A 23155-nucleotide genomic window follows, 5' to 3' on the forward strand; every position below is an offset into this window, starting at 1 on the left:
GACACGGCAAAATGTGGAAACTTCTGCTAATTGCCAAGCGTATGTTTATCTCGGCTTAAAAGCACACCTTCCCACCCACCCTCTCCCCCAACCCTCCGCCTCCTCCTCCTCCTACCCTCACGCACGCACGCACGCACACACGCCCATTTTCCTCCAGGCACCCTCACTCTTACCCTCCCTCCCTGGAGGCGAAGCGAAACATTACAACGGCGGTTAAAACTGTGCAGAGCATTACATCTTCTTTAATACAAACAGTGGAAGTGTTCCCTCGATGCCTTAGACAGAGATTGCCAAATGTAGGCCAAATGGGTAAAGGGAGAAGGAGATAGGGGAAGGGGGGTGGGAGGGACGGGGGGCGTGGGGGCGGTGGGGGCGAGGTGTGGGAGGGGGCCGTATGAAAGGGTATGGATCGTACGTCCATGTTTATGTTCCTTTCTCTTGAAGCCTGAACTCTGTGTGTGGGTGGGTGGGTGTGTGCATATGCACGCTTGTGCGAGTGTGCATGTGTGTGTGTGGGTGCGCACAAGTACGCTGAACGAGGCCCATCTATCTTAAATTCTTATTGTATTTGAATAAACTGCCTCCCACATATCTTTCATGTTCACTTATTTGTGTGATTATTTGTATTGCAGTGTTGTATTTGAATTTGTATTGTTTTTTTGTTTTTTTATCACAACAGATTTCTCTGTGTAAAATTCGGGCTGCTCTCACCAGGGAGAGCGCATCGCTATACAGCGCCACCCATTTTTTTGTATTTTTTACTGCGTGCAGTTTTATTTGTTTTTCCTATCGAAGTGGATTTTTCTACAGAATTTTGCCAGGAATAACCCATTTGTTGCCGTGGGTTCTTTTACGTGCGCTAAGTGCATGCTGTACACGGGACCTCGGTTTATCGTTTCATCCTAATGACAAGCGTCCAGACCACCACTGAAGGTCTAGTGGAGGGGGAGAAAATATCGGCGGCTGAGCCGTGATTCGAACCAGCGCGCTCAGATTCTCTCGCTTCCTAGGCGGACGCGTTACCTCTAGGCCATCACTCCACGTATCTAGGGTGGGCTCTGAAGGCCTTACCGGAGCATTGAATTAACGTGAAGGTCAGGCATCTGTTCCTTTTTTTAAAGCAAATGTAGTGCAGCGTATATGGATCAGTCCACACACTTTGACACCTTGTAACTGGTACTCAGTGGAACACGGAAGCCTGTATTTGTGGATGAAAGGAAATGATGTTTGTGACTGTGAACGTTATCAGAATGCGGTTATTTAGCCTGCTTCACATGCAGTGCATGAACAACTAGGCTTTATGTTTTGTTTTTTGTTTGTTTTTTTCTCAAGGCCTGACTAAGCGCGTTGGGTTACGCTGCTGGTCAGGCATCTGCTTGGCAGATGTGGGTAGCGTATATGGATTTGACCGAACGCAGTGACGCCTCCTTGAGCTACTGATAGTGATTTTTTTGTTTGTTTTTTTTTGTTTTGTGCTGGCTTCTGTGATCTTTTATCTGTTGTTGCGTATCGCTCTGTGTGTGTGTGTGTGTGTGTGTGTGTGTGTGTGTGTGTGTTCTTCTGTCTGTCTCTGTCTCTGCTCGTCTTTGTCTCTGTCTGTCTGTCTGCCCCCCCCTCTCTCTCTCTCTCTCTCTCTCACACACACACGCGCGCGCGCGCGCACACACACGTACACACACACACATACACTCACACATCACGATAGGAAGTGAAGCTGGAGTGAGGTTATAGTATACGACTTTCAAAAAAGGTGGCCACTTCCGGCTGCCAATTAGCATCGACGTTCATAAGCAAAGTCGTAACGCTACACACACTGATGGCAAACTGATATTAACCTGGAATCAGGTTTTCGACACCCCACTGTCATTCATTAAGACTACAGAGCTTCACGTAGAAATCTTGAAGCGTTAAAGTTTTTGTGTGTGCGTGCGTGTGTGTGTTTTAAAAAAAATTTTAAGCAAAATAAGGCGAAATGGAAAGAAAGAGGGATCGCATGACTTTGGTAACGGTTTTTTTTTTTGTTTTTTTTTTGTTTTGTTTTTTGGCAATTCCGGCGCATCATCATTACTCTCTCTCTCTCTCTCTCTCTCTCTCTCTCTCTCTCTCTCTCTTTCTCATTCGCTTTCTTTTTCTGTTGTTTTCTTCTTCTTCTACCTCTTCTTCAACCTTGCTTTTTTTCTTTTTTTTTCTACTCTCAAAATTTTCCGTCGAAATCTGAATCGTCGCAACTTTATTTTTAATTCACACAAGACAAGCTCCATTTTCAGTTTGCCAGTATATAGTCTAAATAACTTGCTCTGGACAGTTTTATGAATACAGCCACGCACACGATTTTCATCTGCCTGATCCATCCAACACGCAGACGTCATGTTGGGATAGACAAAAATCCAAATAAAACCAGGGGCGTTCACTCGCTAGTGGTAAACAGGAACAGTAACTTCGTTGTGAATGTTTCTCGCTTGCTTGCAAAGAATGAATGAATAGATAAATGAATAGATAAACAAACAAATAGATAAATGAAAAAAAAGGAAAAGAATAAATGAATAAATAAATAAATAGTAATAAATGAATAAATAAATATTGTTTTCATTTTGCACTTAAATCTTATGCGGAGAGGAGTCAAAGCGCTTTCAGTCACAACTTCGCACGCATGCACAGCTCGGAACCAAAAGGATAATAGATAAATCCTCTGATTACATGTAGATAACAAGGCCGAAGAAAGCATGGATAGAAAGAGGGAAGGGTAAGAAGGGATGTTCAAGTTTGGAAAGAGGTGAGTTTTTCAAAAGGCCAGACCCGAAAAAAAACCCCTGAGAGCAGGGATTTGGCTACGCGAAAGAGGGATATCGTTCCAAATGTAAGGCTCAGAGTTCAAAACTGCCGAGCAGATTGTATATTATGAGGACTATTTTTCTCGATTTGTTTGTGTGTACCTTTTAGGTACCTGTGTGTGTCTGAATTTTTTTGTTTACCTGTGTTTGTCTCTACCTTTTATTTACCTGTGTGTGGCCCTTTTATTATTTACTTGCATTTGTATCTTCCTTTTATTTTCCTGTACTTGTCTCTTCCCTTTATCCTATTTGCCTGTGTTTGTCTCCACTTTTTATCTACCTGCGTTTGTCCCTACCTTTTATTAACTTGTGTTTGTCTCTACCTTTTATTTATTTGTGTTGGTCTCTACCTTTTTTTCACCTGTGTTTGTCTCTTCCTTTTATTTACACCTACATGTCTCTACCTTTTATTTTACGTACCCGTGTTTGTCTCTACCTTTTAATTACCTGGGTGACAGCTAACGGGAAATGCTAAGCTTCACTAGCTGGAATATGGGGGAGGGGGGAAGGGGGGGGGGGGAGTTCGGCCCGTGGCCGGCTTCTTCCGAGAGCTGACTACGCTGTTGACTCAGGGAAATCTGGGACCACGCAGTCGATGGTCATCCACTTCAGTTTCTCAAGAAGGTGTTGTCGCTGCGTTCGAACAAATCCAAAGACGTTAAACCACATCTGCTAGACATAATTTATGTCTGAAAGCAGCATAACCCAACGAATTGTCAGGCTTTGAGTGCATGCACAGGTATTTGTGTACCTAGCAGAGTGGATTTCTTCAACAGAATTTTGTCAGAGGACTTTGACAACACGCAGGTTGCCATGTGCCATGGGTTCTTTTTCAGTGCGCCAAGTGCGTGCTGAGCACGGGACCTCAGTTTATCGTCTCATCCGAATGACTATTTCTGTATTTCTCTTTGTATTTCTATTTCTTTTTATCACAACAGATTTCTCTGTGTGAAATTCGGGCTGCTCTCCCCAGGGAGTGCGCGTCGCTACACTACAGCGCCACCCCCTTTTTTTTGTATTTTTTCCTGCGTGCAGTTTGATTTGTTTTTCCTATCGAAGTGGATTTTTCTACAGAATTTTGCCAGGAACAACCCTTTTCTTGCCGTTGGTTCTTTTAAGTGCGCTAAGTGCATGCTGCACACGGGACCTCGGTTTATCGTCTCATCCGAATGACTAGCGTCCAGACTACCACTCAAGGTCTAAGTGGAGGGGGAGAAAATATCGGCGGCCGAGCCGTGATAGCGAACTAGATTCTCTCGCTTCCTAGGCGGACGCTTTACCTCTAGGCCATCACTCCACTAGACGCTTAGGTTCGATTTTCCAGTCAAATTTAGGGAGAAAGGGCGAAAGCAGGAATCGAACCCAAACCCTCACGGACACTGTACTGGCCCAAGATAAATGTCTTTACCATTCTGCCACCTTCCCCGGTACAACATGACGCAGATCAAGGCTTCCCGTGTTGCCGCAGGTCGCCACCTTCATCTCCCTGCAACACCTTCCCGGTAGAAGCGGTTGTATGAAGTAAAGTAGGGAGGAGGAATTTTGTTTAATGTCCCAGTCCTCAGGCCTGCTCCATCACATGCACACAAAATTTGGCATTGGACAGAGTGAAGAGTGCCCTTGTGGTGAGGGATCAATGACAACCGACCCAATCCTTAAAAACTGTAGGACGCATGCAGCATCCAGGAGGAAGTACTGGCCAACACCGACAGCAGTGGAAGCCAAACTGTACGGCACCCTGGAGGAGCTGCGACGGACGGCAGCCTTCATCGAGGACACCGGGCTGCTTATCTAATGGGAGGCGAACAAGGAAGAAGAAGTTTAATGTCCCGTCACACATATCGGTGATTGAAGACATTTTGTTACAGTATTTATGAATACATTTGAGTATTATTGGTTAGAATGGGTGGGAGATGTGAATGAATGGAGGGTTGGAGGAAACTGGACAAATGAGGATGAAATGAGGGTAAAATTTGAAAAAGAAAAATTCTAAATACAATTACAGGAAATTACTTAAAGGACTTCGTAAAAGAGAAGTCGTTAAACTGAGAAGCGAAACAACTGATAATGAATACAGAAAGTCAAAAACATCGACGTTCTCAGTCACTTGTGAAGACACACTTTCGTGTACATAAGGCTTCATCAAAGTAAAGGAAGTAAAGTTAGGATTACTGAGAAGCAGCTTGCAAACAGTGGTGGACCCAGTGCCTGAGCGAACGAGGCGTTTGCATGCTGCAAGTGCAAGTTCTACCCATTGACCTTCCTGCTGAAAAATTCGTTTCCGACTTGGTGGTTCAGCACTCAGAGCGGTGCCACTCTCTGACTGGCAACACTGAAAGCCATTCCAACGCTTCGTTACGCTCGAGTTACGATGGGTCAAGCAGGCCTGTTGTCCATCATAACCCCCCCTGCCCCCCCCAACCCCCCCCCCCCCACACACACACACACACTCACCCCGACCCACGTTCCCCCACCTTGCCGCCCCCTCCATACCTCTACCCCTATCACCACCCCCAACGGTACACTCCCTGTTCCATCATAAACATTCTTCGTCCTAGTCCTCCCCCCCCCCCCCCCCCCCCCCGTACCGTCCATTCTCTCATCATCTCTGCTGACCGAGTTGGCTGGACTTGCTGGCTCACCCCCACCCCCACCCCCATCTCCCTGGTTCACCTGGTGGGAATGATGACCACACACACGGACTGTCTGGTGTTTGTTTTGTTGTTGTTGTTCCTGCAGCAGGGTGAAGGAAGAGGCCGGGATTGTGGTGTGGTCGTTCTGGCCAGTGCCAGACTAAACAGTGGCTGGTGATAACAAGAGTTGTAACCAGAGTCTGTGTTTTGGTTTGGTTTGGTTTAGTTTGGTTTGGTGTTTTTCTTTCCTTTCAGTTTCCTTTCTTTTTGGGGGGGGGGGGGGGAGTGATGAGGAAAAGGAGGGGTCGGGAGCAGGGACAGTATTGAAAATCTGCGATTAACTCAGAAGAAGAGGGCGAAGGGAAGAAAGAGAAGTGGCACAGACAGAGAGAGAGAGTGAGAGATTGAGAAAGAGAGAGAGATTGAGAGAGAGAGTGAGAGAGTGAGATTGAGAGAGAGAGAGAGTGAGAGAGAGAGTGAGAGTGAGTGAGAGATTGAGAGAGAGAGAGTGAGAGAAAGTGAGAGAGAGCGAGAGTGAGAGAAAGAGTGAGAGAGAGAGTGAGAGAGAGAGAGAGAGAGAGAGAGAGAGAACTCAAGAGCTCAAAACGTTTTTTTATTCAAGGATTAAGATTTTAGGCATGGACCCATTCTTCCAATCTGTCCTTGCTAATATACACCAATTACATTAGCACACACACACACACACACACACACACACACACACACACACACACACACATATATATATATATATATATAGAGAGAGAGAGAGAGAGAGAGGCGAGATGTAGCGGTAATGCCTGTGTAAGTAGCAAGTGTCCACGGGTTCTTCCCTCTCCCTTCTCCCCTCTCTGCTGCAGTTACTCCAAGACTCCACCATCTGGTCTCATGCCATGTTGGGCAGTCTTGGTGTTTCTGTGGCAGTTTAGTTTCAGTTGCAGTTTCTCAAGGAGGCGTCACTGCGTTCGGACAAATCCATATACGCTGCACAACATCTGCTGGGCAGATGCCTGACAAGCTGCACAACCCAGCAGTGCATTAAGTGCATGCACACACACACACACACACACACACACATATATATATATATATATATATATATATATATATATATATATATATATATATATTAGTACCTATCAGAGCGAATGTCACAGAATTTTGCCAGAGGACAACACTTCTGTTGCCATTGTTACTTTTTCGGTGCATCAAGTGCGTGCGAATGCTGCACACGGGACCTCTTTTTTTTTTCCCCCGTCTCATCCGAATGACTAGACGCTCAGTTTGATTTTCCAGTCAACTTGGAGACTGAAAGGGTGAGAGCACAGCAGAATTCGAACCCAGCAGACACTGACGGACACTGTATTAAGGGCAGATAAGCGTCTTAACAATTACGCCATTCTGCTGGAGAGTCTAATCATACTGTTTCTCCATTGCAGTGGGGAGTCATTTACAGCTTAGTCTTTTGTGAAGGACTATGACTCTCAAACTAGGAGGCAAAATTGCACTGGCTGTTAGTGCTGCAGCCTTGGGGGTTGGTTGGCCTTTGGGGAACCATCCCAACGCCGACTGTCCTAAAACCCTCTTGGCCGAGAGAGTGAGGATGTAACGTGGGCAAGACACTCTCCACTATAGTCAGTTTCTAGTCCAGATATTTGGGACAGCAGTTGCCTCCTCTGCTGTTCTGATGGTCATAGTTGGACACGACTGACTGTCATCCATACATTCATTAAAAAAAATTATAATAAAATCATACTGTGGCAGGGTAATCGGCAAGGGGAAACGCCGCTTCCTGTCCTGCGCACTGGCAGGCACGCGGGGTCAGGATCACCAGTACGTGTCCAAGCTGGGGTTCGAACCCGGGCACCCCGGCACCTGGTTCATGAGGGATGTGGACAGCGACGGCAGGGATGACTACTGCAGGTCAGCGAGTATTCCTTGTCCTCTGTCTGTCTGTCTGTCTTTTTGTATTGATTGTATTGACTTGTGTCATATCGCCATCGTCTCGTATCCTATTATTATGTTGCTTTTTTTTCTTCTTCATTATTATTATTATTATTTTGAACTATCCATTTATTTATTTGTTTATATTTCATTTAATCTTTATTTCTATTTCTTATTTTCTTTTCCTTTTCCGTTTTTTCTCAAGGCCTGACTAAGCGCGTAGGGTTACGCTGCTGGTCAGGCATCTGCTTAGCAGATGTTCTGTAGTGACGCCTCCTTGAGCTACTGATACTGATACTGTTGCATTGCATTGTATCGTATCGTATCGTCGTATCGTATCGTTTCGAATCGGTTTGTTGTTGTTTTTTCCCCTTGAAACGAATGTTCTTTTCTTCAAAAAATTTACAGTGTATTTCTTTATCCTGCACAAAAGAAATATAAATTCTGGTCAGTGAATTTGGGCAACAGATAATACTGAAAACAAATAAAGATTAATTTTAAGCATTATAGATGCATCATTTTTTTTCCAGATACAGGACAAAAACATTTTCAAAATACCTTTCCGTATACGTATACCAAAGTAGAAATCTTACACAAAAAAGACAAGATTTTTTTTTCGTTGCTGATTCTTTTACTCTCACACCGTATTTTGTTTATTGTATTGCATTGTATCGTATCGTAATGTATGGAATCACTTTTCTTTTTCTTTTCTTTTTGCCACAACAGGTTTCTGGGTGTGAAATTCAGGATTGTTTTCCCCGGGGAGAGCGTGTCGCCACGATGCAGTACCACATTTTTCCTTGTTTTTCTCTGTCTTAAGTCTGTTTTATTTTCAAAGTAGATCTTTCTGTTTGATTCTGTAGAGGGACAATCCTTTCGTGGCCAGTGGCCGTTCAGTGGTTCTTTTACCGGTTAGCTAAATGTATGCTGCACTCGAGACCTCGGTTTATCGTCTCATCTACCTGTCTGTGTGTCCCCTAAACAGACCATTCGAGATAATTATGATTATGTGTGTGGAGTGATGGCCTAGGGGTAACGCGTCCGCCTAGGAAACGCGAAGAGAATCTAAGCGCGCTGGTTCGAATCACGGCTCAGCCGCCTATATTTTCTCCCCCTCCTCTAGACCTTGAGTGGTGGTCTGGACGCTAGTCATTCGGATGAGACGATAAACCGAAGTCCCGTGTGCAGCATGCACTTAGCGCACGTAAAAGAACCCACAACAACAAAAGGGTTGTTCCTGGCAAAATTCTGTAGAAAAATCCACTTCGACAGGAAAAACAAATAAAACTGCACGCAGGAAAAAAAATACAAAAAAATGGGTGGCGCTGTAGAAAAGCGACGCGCTCTCCCTGGGGAGAGCAGCCCGAATTTCACACAGAGAAATCTGTTGTGATAAAAAGAAATACAAATACAGAATACAAATACAATGATCACCTCCCTTCCCCGCAGGTTTCAGGGTGTGGTTGCCTTATAATATGAACGGCGTTACCTCGGGAACGATAAACACTTGCAGACTCAGTTTTACGATGCTTTTATAGTATCTCCTCCCTCAGTTACATTCACACAAACAAAAAGACGAACTCGGTGATATTACAGATTTTTAAGACATATTAAATTTGACAAATGATTAACGAACTTGAACAAACATATGTCTTTTCTTACAGCAGAAACTGATAATGTTTGATTTTTTTTTCTTCTTCTTTTTTAACGGCTTGAAGAGTAGTTGCTAGGGGAACTTATTACAAATTCGACTGTTCGCCGAAACGAAGAACATCAGTGGTTTTCCCCCTTGGGTCTGATTTCGCTTAAGTGTCTCAAAGGCGGTAATAGAAATGATTGTGAAAGTTTGCGTAAAACACATGAAAAGATTACACTGATTGATGCCATCAAAACAGTCGATGTGAATAACGAATTATCTGTTGCACACGACAAACTTTTCTTTTTCTTTTGGCTGAAACCAATCTATTTGTAATTTCATTTATTTTATAGCCTGTGCGTCAACGAATGTTGGTCTCTGTTGTGAGTGTATGTATGACTGTGCGATTGTTTATTAATTTTAATTCTTTAACTCTGACCTTTTTGTAGCAGGTTGAGGTGGTGCGTGCGCACACGTGTGTGTGTGTGTGTGTGTGTGTGTGTGTGTGTGTGTGAACAATCTGACATAAGTCACCAACTTAACCGATTGTTGTCAAAGGTGTGGAGTCTCTACTGTATTAAGTATTCACTGTTTTGCTCGCTCTGTGTGTGTGTGTGTGTGTGTGTGTTTATTTGTAGGGGGGCACAGGCGGTTGTTTTGGGTGTTATGTATGTTTGTTCTTATTTTTGATGCATGGAGTCTACGGGGGCCTTTTATTTTCAGATGTACTAAGCCTGCATCATTTTGAATGAACGGACGTGTGTAATATGTTGTTGTTGGTTTGTATTTTGAAACCAAAAATATACTATAAAAAAACACACACACACCTAAATTGCTCGAAATATCATACTTTTCTTTCAAATACATATTTCGAGAAAAACGTATACTGCGATATATATGTATATTATATATATTACACACACACACACACACACACACACACACACACACACACTCACACACACACGCGCGCGCACACACACACACACACACACACACATACAAGGATATAAAGTAATGTATTATGTTGATATTTTTTCTTTGTCCAGGTGTATGGGAGAGACTTCAACATCCCGAGTGGTGTGCATGAAGGCAGGAGAGAAAGGGTTCTACGGTAGTACAGTGCAGGGCGGAAGTGAGAATACCTTTGAGCTACCGCGGACAGGAGGTTGTCACCACAAACATTTGAATCCCCACTTTGGTCTCTGAGAAATGCTCATGACAAAAAAATGTGTACGTTGTGTTTCCGTGTAAACTGTTGCGCTTGTTTGTGTTTTCGTTGACCGAACCCTTGGGCACAGCTGAGCCGTGAATGATATGATGCGTGCATCCGTATGCATGTGTGGTCATAAGTTTGCTAACATACGCACACATTGCTAACACACACACACACACACACACACACACACACACACACACACACACACACACACTTTCACGACCAAACTCAGCATTTGACTCATGCTGCGGCATGTGGAGATTTCAGGAATCGACGTGAAAAATAACATGTCTTAAGGTAAGCATCAAGGAATGTAATATCAGTTTGTAGCCCACACGTATGCTTTAACATATGAAACCAAGACACACAGATATGCACGCGTTTGCATTCGGGTTGCACCCAAACAAACAGTAAGTCCTGACAAATGTTTCACAGAACGCCTGTTGCTGTTTTTTCATACCGTTGACCAATGAAGAAATGTGTGCTGTTTTTAACTGATCATGATGGTGTATGTGTGTGACACTAAGGAGATCTAATCAGCAGGGGGTTTTTTGTGTGTTTTTGTGTGTGTGTGTGTTTTTCATCATCGTCATTTTGTGTGTGTGTGTGTGTGTGTGTGTGTGTGTATAATAGCAGGGGGGGGGAGTGAGTTTTCCATGGTAGTTCTGGTCACACTGTGTTTTGTCAAGGATAGTTATAATGGTTCATCACCGTTTTTATTCCAGGTTATTTATTAATATTGATGGTTATTATATTTTTGTTATTTTCCTCTGCTCATTTTCTAAAAGTTTATCATTGTTATATTTACTCCTAAAGCATTATTTTGTGCGTGTGTATATGTGTGTTTAAATCGTGGAGAAATTGTTTGATTTGCTTCCTGATTTTGTGTTCTGTGTAACTTGATGTGACTTTGCAAACAAACAAGTGTGAATTCAACCGTGAAATGCCTGTTTCTGTCGATGTTACAAGTTGTTTCTCTGTCTCACTCTAATTCTCCTGTCTGTGACGGTAAAATCTATGATCATTCCCTGAACTCCTTAGCTGCCAAACCTCAAGTCAGTGAAATGAGAACAGTGTTGCAGTCACTACTTTTGTGTACTCATCAATGGCCAGTGGGATTTACTGGCCAAAAATAAAAGCAATGCGAAGAAGAGGAAGTCCAGATACGGAGTGGTGACTGGCATCCTGACTTCTAAGCTCTTGTCTTTTCTCAGCGAGATGATAGCCATTCTCTGACGAGTATACTCGTCAACAGAAGTCAGAGGGGTTATGAGCTTATTCACACATGCATTACTTTTGTCCCAGAGTACTTGAGATATGCAGTGATAAGACCTTTTGGGAATTGGGTGCGAACAGACGAAGAGACATCAGTACTCCACCTTACAATATTTTTGTTGTGATTTTTGTCGGAACAATTTAATTTTCTGAACGCGATTAATGTTTACCGACTCACCCTGCCCTGCTTTGTGTTTTGGGGGGATTTTTTTTTTTATGTATGTTTCATGTTTGTGTGAAATTTGTATTTGAAAGATACTCATTTCTTATTGATTCTGTTTTATTTCGTCACGTCGATTCTGGTTTATTTCGTCCAGTTTTAACTAATAAAAGATGAGTTTTAGATTTTAGTATTATATTTGTTCCTTCTTTCGCTGTGTGTTTCTGTCCTGTCTGTCGCGCACGCGCGCGCGCGTGTGTGTGTGTGTGTGTGTTACTCTCTCTCTCTCTCTCTCTCTCTCTCTCTCTCTCTCTCCCTCTATATATCTCTCTCTCTCACCTGAAGCTGAAATCCTTTTGATCATACATATTTTGGACAAAGGAAACAAACCAAAAGAAAAAGAAATAAATATAATAATGCAACCTTGATTTATTACTTTTTTTTTTATCCAGTCCATCTTCTGACGAACCGCCACATAATAAGATATTATCAGCACCATCGATCAACAGGGTATTGGTGAAAACCGAGTAGATGTAAACACCAACAGTTCACAAAACTGTCCGTTAAGGGTGGGGGTGTAGGGAAATGGGCATTAGAATTAGGAACAAAACAAACGCAAAACAAAGTACAAGCACACCAAAAACATATAAAAGAAATTCACGTAGTTGCTGCTAATATGTAATTTTCCTTTGCACAGGTGTGTTTGTAGATACAAAAGGACGTACGGTATTTTAGAGAGAGACTGACAGAGAGAGGAGATAGAGATCGGTGATACAGTATAATACCAAAAAAAAAAAAAAAAAAAAAAAATCGTGATCAAACAAAATTTGGTAGCTATAGTTCATTTACAATCCTGTAAAGCATAAGCATCATGAACAATGTCTTCATGACAGCGGTTTATTTACACAGCACTAGCGATTTTCCAGGCGCACTACTCGAACACCCATAGTGTATTGACAAAAATGAATCATACCAAAAAATCCCCGATACACAATCTCTCTCTCTCTCTCTCTCTCTCTCTCTCTCTTTCTCACACACACGCACACACACACACATACACGCACACACACGCTTCGTCAAAAAAGCGAAAGACATATAAATCAACGCAAATACTGTCGAAGATTCACTACGCCTCTCTAAGCTGTTTCAGCGTGGACATTTTGGCAATAAATATCTGTTTAATACATTTGCTCCGAAACTGCATCAGTCGAATAAGAAGAGATTTAACTGTACAAGGCGACTGTTTCCTACGTTCTGTCGGATTCCTTGCACTCCTAAAGTAGACATACACATTTTGCCTTCATTTCGAGGCAATAATTGGCTTGTCGAAACGAAATCTAAATAAGATCAGAGCTAGGTTTCGCTAGAATAATTGTCAGGACTCCCCCCCCCCCCCCCCCTATCCGCCCCTCCCCCCTCCTTCCCCCCCCCCCCCCGCACCCCCCTGTTTGTTGTTGCCAATTTCAGTTTCTCAAGGAGGTGTCACTGCTTTCGGACAAATCCATATAATCTACACCACATCTGCTAGGCAGAGACCTGACCAGCAGCATAATCAGGCTTTGAGTGCATGCATATAATTATTATATGTGTGTACCTATCGCAGTGGATTCATTCTACCTGACTCAAGTTTGCCAGAAGACAACAATTATGTTGCCATGCCAGTGCGTTAAGTGCGTGCTGAACACGGGAACTCAGTTTATCGTCTGATCCGAATGACTAGACGCTCAGTTAGAATTTTCTCTCAAACCTGGGAGAAAGGGCGAGACGTGGGAAGTAACCCAAACCCTCACGGACACTGTATTGGCATGATAAGTGTCTCTACCCTTCTGCACTTTGCCAGTGTGTTGGTAAACAGCACCAGCAGGTTGCACACGCGTGCTTGGCATTAAGAATTTTTCCCAAGTCTACGCTAATACCACAGCACAGACTGAGGAAATTTCTTAACGCCAAGCTAGCTAATCGCCACTAAGATCGATTGTGTAACACAGCCCAGAAGCGTTCGACAGTGAATGCTAAACAAGAACATTAACTCGGGCTCCTTAAGAAATGAAACGCGACAATGTCCACACGAGAAACAATCCAAGTCCGATCTGGAACACTCTCTCTGACAATCTCCCTAACCCCGTCCTTCCCTTGCCCCCTTCCCTCCCCTCGCCCTGTTCTGATTTGTGGCCCATGGCCCGATGTTCACTAAAACAATTTCGTTCGTTCGTTCATTCGTTCTCAATCTGACAAAATGAAGCACATCAAAACATACATAAGAAGCAGAAACACTAAATACGTGCGGATATGTGCATTTAACCGACAGATGGAAAAGGAATATATATTACACGTCGATCGTTCGTTCCCAGGGCTTTCCGATATCAGAAACATCAATAACAGTAAAAAAAAAAAAAAAATAAATAAATAAAAAGGGGGCGGAGGGGGGGAGGGGGGTGGGTGGGAGTAGGAGATGAGGGGGACAGTCATTCACCACTGTCAGTTTCAGTTTAAAGGAAATGTCAGAGCGCGACTGATCTTTTCAGACTACACTACATCTGCTCTTAAAAAATAGAAATGAAAAAAATAAAAGAAGAATAAAACGCAGCAGGTGACCTACGCATGATTTTTTTTTTAATTTGAAAATGAGTAGATATGAAAATACAATAAAATATAATTAATGAAAATTATTTGAATAAATATTCAAAGGTACCACGTCCATCGAACGTGTGAGAGGAAAAGCATGGGTGTGTCCACATCAACACGAGAGAAGAAGAAACAATGAATAGATGAATAAATAAATAAATAAACAAATCCAATGCACGAAGTTTCGCACAAGCTCGTCTCTTCTCTCCCTTTCATTATTCTCTCCCTTCCCCTCTCACCCGATCCCAGATGTGTCAATTGCTAAGGAGGGGACTGGGCCCTGCTCTCACACATGCCGAGCCCCTGACACAGTGGAAATGAATTCACTGCCCTAATGGCCGAAAGAAAAACGATAATGAAAAAAGCTAGGGGACATTTTAGTACAAGCATAGCCTCTCAACTGGCTGCACGTCCGCATCAGTCACGTTTCATTTGGTGGGCGGTCAGTCAGTACCTTTGCCGAGAGCTAGGTCTGATGACGGTGGTCGGCTGTAAGAGAGCGGAACTGCCCCCGGAGGACATGGCTGAGTGGGTGGCGGGGCCCAGCGGTGCCACGTGAGTGGTGTACTGCAGGGCTGAAGACCTTCCGCTGTGGCTCGAACCCGCATGGGACAGGGGTCTGTTGGCACGGCCGTAATGCTGAAATGCGGCACACACACACACACACACACACGCACACACACACACACACACACACACACACACACACGCACACACACACACACACACACACACACACACACACACACACACACACACACACAATGACAGCACTTGATTGAAGAAAAAAAAAAACCCAGTCTATAAGAAGGAAAGGGGGAGTATGTGGGTTGGGAGTCTAGTGTGATTTGCGGACGTCCATATATGCCAGAGTACACCACACTTGTAGATAAACAGGACAACGAAGAAAGTCGTATAGGAAGTATGATAGTCAGTCGTGTCCGACTATGACCACCAGAACAGCAGAGGAGGCATCTGCTGTCTTGATCATCTGGGTTAGAATTTGATTACCATGGAGAGTGCCTTGCCCAGGTTACATCCCCACTATCTCGGGCAAGAGAGCTGTAGGACAGTCGGCGTTGGGCTGGATCCCAAAAGGCCAACAAGCCTCCCCCACCCCCCCAAGACTGCAGCACTAAGAGCCAGTGCAATCTTGCCTCCTCGTTTGAGAGTCATTGTCCTTCACAAACGACTAAGCTGTAAAGCTGTAAATGACTTTCCATAGCAGTTGAGGAACCATTGATCATACAGCTCTAACAATGCTGTTGGCCCACATGTAAGCTTATGTTAATCTGCGATATATAGAAAGTCCTGTCTTGAATAAAGTACACCCTAAGTACTGTGACGATAGATGTTTTTACAGGAAGAACTTGAAAACTGGCTGTCGACGTTTTTCAACAAAACAAATCTAAAATATGAACAGAGTTAAACGATGACTAACGTATTATTGTTGAGCACTTTCAAATGTTCAAATGTGTTGTACAAAAGTCGTCGACGTAGCCATCGTCGTCGTCGTAGTAGTAGAAGTAGTGTTTTATGTTAATAATATCATAAATATGATAGTACGATATTGCCAAAGTATTAGTATTACAGCAATAATAGTGGAGTGATGGCCTAGAGGTAACGCGTCCGCCAAGGAAGCGAGAGAATTTGAGCGCGCTCGTTCGAATCACGGCTCAACCGCCGATATTTTCTCCCCCTCCACTAAACCTTGAGTGGTGGTCTGGACGCTAGTTATTCGGATAAGATGATAAACCGAGGTCCCGTGTGCAGCATGCACTTAGCGCACGTAAAAGAACCCACGACAACAAAAGGGTTGTTCCTGGCAAAATTCTGTAGAAAAATCCACTTCGATAAAAAAAAAAAAACCAAAAAAACTGCACGCAGGAAAAAAATACAAAAAAATGGGTGGCGCTGTAGTGTAGCGACGCGCTCTCCCTGGGGAGAGCAGCCCGAATTTCACACAGAGAAATCTGTTGTGACAAAAAGAGAAATACAAATACAAATACAAATAATGACCATGATCAAACTTTGGTGCGGTTACCTCCGTAGACAGGTAGTCGGCATTGGCAGTGAGACGCCCGTCGTTGGTGAAGCGAGAGTCGGACGCGTTGTCGGCCAGAATGAGGTGACGGGGCGGGTCGGTTACCCCGGCAATGTAGGCCCCGGACGTGATGAGGGGGGATTTGATGTCAATGCGGGTGATGTAAGGCTCCCCGCGGCTCTCCTGCAGAGTCGTGTGGTCCGCCAGAGGCCGCGCGATGGCAGGGGGAGGGTGGTAGCCCGGTCTGGTGGAGCTGACGTAACGGGCGACGTAGGAGTCATCCCTTGTAGCCCCCACGACTTCCCCACGGTTGTAAAACTCCGACCGTGTGACGTCCTGGCGCGTCGTCCTGGCGCCGCCAAACCCGTCATACTCGTCTCTCACGCGGCGTGGAACGACGTGGTTAGTTTGAGGTTCTTCGAGCATGTGCCGTGGGGGTTCTATGCGGTCCGACTCTTCACGAAGGCGGCTGGTAGCGGGGAAGTTGTTTGAGGTGACGTAACGAGAGACGTAAGCGTCATCCCTTGCAGCAGCCCCCATGACTCCCCCACGGTTGTAGAACTCCGAACGCGTGACGTCATGGCGCGTCGTGACGGGACCAAAGTCGTCCTCCACGTCTCTGACGGCACGTGGAATGACGCGATTGGTTGGAGGTTCATCGAGCATGCGCCGTGGGGGTTCCATGGGTTCTTCGCGCAGGCGACCCGGAGCTGGGGTGGGGAAGTGACGGCGGAAGTCGATGGCAATGTCGTCGGTGTAGCTGAGCTGGGCGTGGTAGTTGGCGGGGATGGAGGGGGCCTGTGTGGGGACCCGCGAGGTGTCAGCAGCTTGTGGAGGTCGCTGGGGGGACCCGTGGTGGAAGCCGTGGGGAAGGAAGCGGTACTGCACGCCCGCGGTGTCCAACGCCTCGTTATCTGTACAGTTTTGGGGACAGTCCTTATGTTGCAGTTTTCAGTTGCCTCGTAATGAAAAGCATACACATAGCACATACGCAAACACGAGTGAGCGCGTGTGCCTTGGCACGCACGCACACACACACATACACACACGTGTACACATGCCCGCACGCACATACACAAATACGAATGCACACGCACAGACACACATGCACATACATACGCACGCGCGCACGCATGCGCACATACACACACACATACGCGCGCGCGCACACACACACCACGCACACACGTCACGCACAGACTGACAGACACTGAGACAGACAGACAGACAGGCATGCAGTTAGACAGACAGACATGCACATATAGTCGTACAAACAGACCGACAGACAGGCCTCACCATCGAAACTCTTGTTGTCAATGGCAGGTATTGCGCGTCGCCCCACTGCTCCCCCTTCACTCAGTCGTCCGTCGCCAGTGCCAAACATGCCCGTTCCTTCACACACACACACACACACACACACACACACACACACACACACATACATACATACATTTATATATATGTCAAAATTATTCTTATGACAAGGCCGTGACGCAACACGCCCAGACCTTCAGATATATATATATATATATATATATATATATATATATATATATATGTGTGTGTGTGTGTGTGTGTGTGTGTGTGTGTGTGTGTGGAGTGGTGGCCAAGAGGTAACGCGTCCGCCTAGAAAGCGTGAGAATCTGAGCGCGCTGGTTCGAATCACGGCTCAGCCGCCTATATTTTCTCCCCCTCCTTGAGTGGTGGTCTGGACGCTAGTCATTCGGATGAGACGATAAACCGAGGTCCCATGTGCAGCATTCACCTAGCGCACGTAAAAGAACCCACGGCAACAAAAGGGTTGTTCCTGGCAAAATTCTGTAGAAAAACCCACTATGATAGGAAAAACAAATAAAACTGCATGCAGGAAAAAATACAAAAAAATGGGTGGCGCTGTAGTGCAGGGACGCACTCTCCCTGGAGGCAGCAGCCCGAATTTCACACAGAGAAATCTGTTATGATAAAATGAAATACAAATACAAATATACGTCATAATTATTCTTATGACAAAGCCGTGACGCAACACGCCCATACCTTCACATACACGTTATATTGTTATCATATGGCCGTGACATAAACACACTGGTACCTTCACATGTGTGTTATATCATCATAAGACCGTGAGATAGGTAATCATATGTGTTATATCCTTTTGACACAAGACAACATGGTGAGTATTCTTTATATATTATCATGATAAGACAACACAGGAATACCAATGAATGTATGATTGTCGCGTTCGACTGTGACCATCAGAACAACACAGGAGGTAACTGCTGTCCCGACTATCTGGGCTATAATTTGATGACAGTGGAGAGTGTCTTGCCCAAGTTACATTCCCACTCTCTCGGCCAAGAGGGTTTTAGGACAGTCAGTGTTGGGGATGGTTCCCAAAGGCCAACTAGCCCCCAAGGCTGCAGCACTAAGGGCCAGAGCAATTTTGCCTCCTAGTTTGAGAGTCATAGTCTTTCACCAAAGACTAAGCTGTGAATGATTTCCCACTGCAATGGAAAAACCATTGATATATGATAAGACACGACACAGGTATTCAATGTATGATACAATTGTGATAAGAAGACACGCGTATTCTCTCTGTCTTCGTTTATTTCGCTCTGTCTTTTTTTATCTTTTTTTTTTTCTTATGAGTGCCTTGGGTTTCTTTCTTTCTGTCTGTCTGTGTGTCTGTCTGCATGTCTGTCTGTCTGTCTCTATCGCTGGCTCGCTCTCTATCTCTCTGACACATACTACGTACGCACACGCGCGAACACACACACACACACACACACACACACACATATATATATATATATATATATATATATATTCATATATATATATATATATATATATATTCAGACACGTACACACACGAACACGCACATTGTCACACACACACACACACACACACACAAACAAACAACACAACACAACACAGCACACACACACACACACACACACACACACACACACACACACGTCAAATAACTGTTTTGGTCACATTTCAAAACATGATTAAGAAAATGTGATGGAAAACATTCAGATAACGGCATAACGACAACAAAAACCAAACAAACAAAAAAGCAAGAAAGAAAGAAGGAAAGAAAGGAAAAAAAACAACAACAACCCCAAAACAAAAAAACCCTAGGGTTGGCGGGGGGCGAAACTTAAACCAATGCCTATCAATCTGCCACCAAAAATACTTAAACATATAATTCGTAACCTTATCTACACTGAAAATAGCTGAAATACAGCACCAGAATTGTCATTTATTATCACTACGGTAATTTTCTCTGATGAAAACAAAGCAAAAACAAAATGAAGGGTGTGTGTGGGAGGGGGGGGCCGGGGGGGGGGGGGGGCGAGAGGGGGGAACGGGTTGGGTTTATCGTGACTAAGTCGTATTTTTTTAAAAGTTGCTCTTTTGAGCACACTTTTCAAGTATGAGTGTGAACTTCATTCTTATAATCGACTGTGTCCCCCCCCTTTTTTTTTCTTCTTTCTTTTAGTCTTTCTTTCTCTCTCTCTTTTTTTTTTCTTGCACCATCATGAGCAAGTTCAGGAAGAAAAAAATAACGGCCATAAGGCATATATAAAAAAAAAAAAAAAAGATTTTGTCTTGTCTTGTCTTGTCTTATCACCTTCATTGTATCGTTCGATAGCATAGTTGGGTCTTCTGGTCTCGTGGTATGCCGGTGTGAAGAATCTGCAGCAAAAAAACAGCGACATCATTTATGATAGGGATCGGAAAATGGTGTATTACTGAATTAAAACATCCTTGCTCTCGTGTACGACTCACAACTTGACTACGCACTAATACGCATACACACACACACACACACACACACACATACACACATGCGCGCGCGCACACACACACACACACACACACACACACACACGCATGCATGTATGCATGCAACAATTTTCATCCCCGACCAAGAACACGCACACTCTCACGCATGTCTATCAAACTTTTGAAAGGGTAACAGAAAAGAAAGGAAATGACTGTTTGAATCTGTTGTGTCTATCTCAGTTTACAAAGACCTGCTTCGGTAGATATCAAGGCCAACGCGATCTCTCTCTCTCTCTCTCTCTCTCTCTCTCTCTGTCTGTGTTTTTGTTGTGTGCATGGGGGTGGTGGAGGTGATTATAGAAATATGCTTTATGATTAAGATGTCTTTGTTAAGATTCTTTGTTGAACTGCCAAACTGGATTTGTTTGGTAGTCGAGTCCTGGTGTGACTGGGTGTGCCGTGTCATAAAGTGTTGCTTTTATTCGTGTGGTTCCGTTTACTTTTGTTATTGTTGTTGTTTTTGTTGTGATAATAATCTCACGTATTGTCCCAGCTGTTGTCTCCTTTGAAGGCGGAACAGAAATAAACTGGTTTTTTGTTGTTGCTTAAAAAAAAAGAAGAAAAAAAAAAAGAAAGAAAATCGGTGCATGATAGGACTAATGGAATGTGAACTGAACAGAACTACAGCAAAATGTGTGACGTGTGACGCTCTCTCCCTCTCACTTTCCTTCTTCTTTTTCTACGTGTGTGCCTTACTGTCACAGACACACACACACACACACACACACACACACATTATTGTATTGTATGAGATATCTATCTATGTGTGTGTGATAGATAGATAGAGTGAGATAATGTGTGTGTGTGTGTGTGTGTGTGTGTGTGTGTGTGTGTGCATATGCTTGTGTGCACTAACTGACATGTCAATCTCTCTCTCTCCGAGTCTCTGTCTCCCACTCTCCCTTCTTCTCCCTCCTCTCCTTTCCTCGGCCCTTCTCTCTCTTTGCTCTCTCTTTTATTCATGAAACTGAAACTGAAACTCTCTTTTTAAACTCTCTTTGCCTTTCTCTCGTAATATCCTCATCTCTCTCTTCAGTGTTAGCCACACCCATCACCATCTTTTGTGCCTTAATTTTGAGAATTGTGTTTTGTTACGAAGGTGATTATTCAAGTAATTGACATGTTTCTCTCTCTCCCCCTATCTCCACTTCTCCATATCTCTTTTTAAATATTTATCTGCCTGTCTGTCTGTTCCAGTGTAACTCTCTCTCTCTCTCTCTCTCTCTCTCTCTCTCTTGCATTGACTGACGCGCTGCTCGAATGACCTCCCGTGAAATCTTTGCTCGCGCGAACACTATCTTATTCAGACGCGGAAACACAGACCAATGTTATTCACATTAGAAAAAAAAAAAAAAAGAGGACCGAACAAAACACCATAAGGAACACAACTTTCAGAATCCACGTTCTATCAACCTGGAGAAGCGTGTGTTTTGGCACGGCGCTTCGTTCTGTTGGTGACAACATAGAATGTGCGTCCTTCACACACACACACACACACACACACACACACACAAGTCTTTCATATGCACCTGAACGTTTTAGCTGTCTGGTCTGCTCAGTACACTGCCCAGCGATAAACGCCCGATTGTGTGTGAAAAAAGAAGGCCTTTAACCCTTCGACTACTGCTGTGCGAGTATCGGTTCGTCAGTGAAGAGCTGTCACCTGACTGACAACAGACAGAGCTTACAGGGCAGGGTGTCATCATTGTCATCATCTTCTTCTTCTTCACACACACACACACACACACACACACACACACACACACACACACACACACACACACGCACACACACACACACACACACAACACAACACAACACAACACACACACATACACAAAGAGAGAGAGAGAGAAAGAATCCAATTAGAATTTTTTTTTACGGTCTTGTCGTGATTTTGCGAAAACATAATTATCTCTGTGTCCCTGTTTCTCTAAAACACCCCCATCCATATTTTTCTGTCTGTCCCTATGCCTGTCTCCCTCTCTCTGTCTCTGATGGTCTTTCTCTATCATTCTTTCTGTTCCTGTATCTTTCTCTGTCGTTCTCTCTTTATTCTGCATTTTGGTCAGCAAAATCGATTACACAAATTGCTAAGTACACGTAGAGACTACATTTCAACTTCAAGCGACACTGATCATGTTTCACTAAGATTCAACAGTAAAGAGGTTAACTCTCTCTCTCTCTCTCTCTCTCTCTCTCTCTCTCCCTCTCTCTCTCTCTTTATGTATGGTAGATCCTCTTCAGCGGCGAATAACACCACTCAGCCAAAAAAGGAAAAATCTACCCCTACCGATTTGTTTGATTTGGGCTGCCATGGTCACTCGTATCTCCGGACTTACAGGTGTATGACCGTTCTTACCCTGCCATTTAGGCAGTCATACTCCGTTTTCAGAGAGTGGTGTGCATGCTGGGTGCGCTTGTGTGTTCATAACCCACCGAACACTGACCCACGGATAACAGGATCTTTAACGTGCGTATTTCACGTTCTGCATACTAATACGCACGAAGGGTGTTTCAGACACTAATAACTATAAGTCTGCACATCTGCAGAGACCTTAGAGAGGTCGGGGAAGAAAATCCCCAACCCTTAACCCACCACACAGCATCTGCGTCAGGGATTCGAACCCAGGACCCTAGGATCGAAACCACCCCGACTCTTTAAGCAACCAGGTAGCACAGAGCCGGTACTCGAACCCATGGTCCATAGCACTGATAGTGCAGTGCACCAACCCACTCGGCTGTCGTGCCCGGCGCAGCACATACCGGTGGAAAAGAACGAATTCATGGACCCTAGCATTAATACCGAGTGCAGAGCACTAAGTTTCAGTTTTCAGTTTCACTTTCTCAAGGAGGCGTCACTGCGTTCGGATAAATCCATATACGCTACACCACATCTGCTACTGAGGCAGATGCCTGACAACAGCATAACCCA

At 44.2% G+C, this 23155-nt stretch overlaps 2 protein-coding genes across 3 annotated transcripts in view; one reads left to right on the forward strand and one right to left on the reverse strand.

Moving 5' to 3' along the window:
• LOC143293611 (uncharacterized) overlaps positions 1-11870 on the forward strand; it is a 68486-nt gene extending 56616 nt beyond the window's left edge. The window contains exons 3-4 of the mRNA XM_076604697.1: positions 7229-7387; positions 10094-11870. Coding sequence (XP_076460812.1) covers positions 7229-7387; positions 10094-10253 — 319 coding nt within the window. The 3' untranslated portion in view covers positions 10254-11870. The remainder of the gene's footprint in view (positions 1-7228; positions 7388-10093) is intronic.
• A 237-nt stretch (positions 11871-12107) lies between these two features.
• LOC143287684 (uncharacterized) overlaps positions 12108-23155 on the reverse strand; it is a 29913-nt gene continuing 18865 nt past the window's right edge. For both annotated transcript variants that reach the window (XM_076595876.1, XM_076595886.1), the window contains exons 5-8: positions 20006-20070; positions 17664-17759; positions 16368-17281; positions 12108-14962 (exon numbers count right to left, since the gene is read on the reverse strand). In XM_076595876.1, the coding sequence (XP_076451991.1) occupies positions 14771-14962; positions 16368-17281; positions 17664-17759; positions 20006-20070 (1267 nt within the window). In that variant the 3' untranslated portion in view covers positions 12108-14770. The remainder of the gene's footprint in view (positions 14963-16367; positions 17282-17663; positions 17760-20005; positions 20071-23155) is intronic.

The sequence above is a fragment of the Babylonia areolata genome, chromosome 1 (assembly GCF_041734735.1).
Source record: "Babylonia areolata isolate BAREFJ2019XMU chromosome 1, ASM4173473v1, whole genome shotgun sequence".
NCBI classification, from domain to species: domain Eukaryota; kingdom Metazoa; phylum Mollusca; class Gastropoda; order Neogastropoda; family Buccinidae; genus Babylonia; species Babylonia areolata.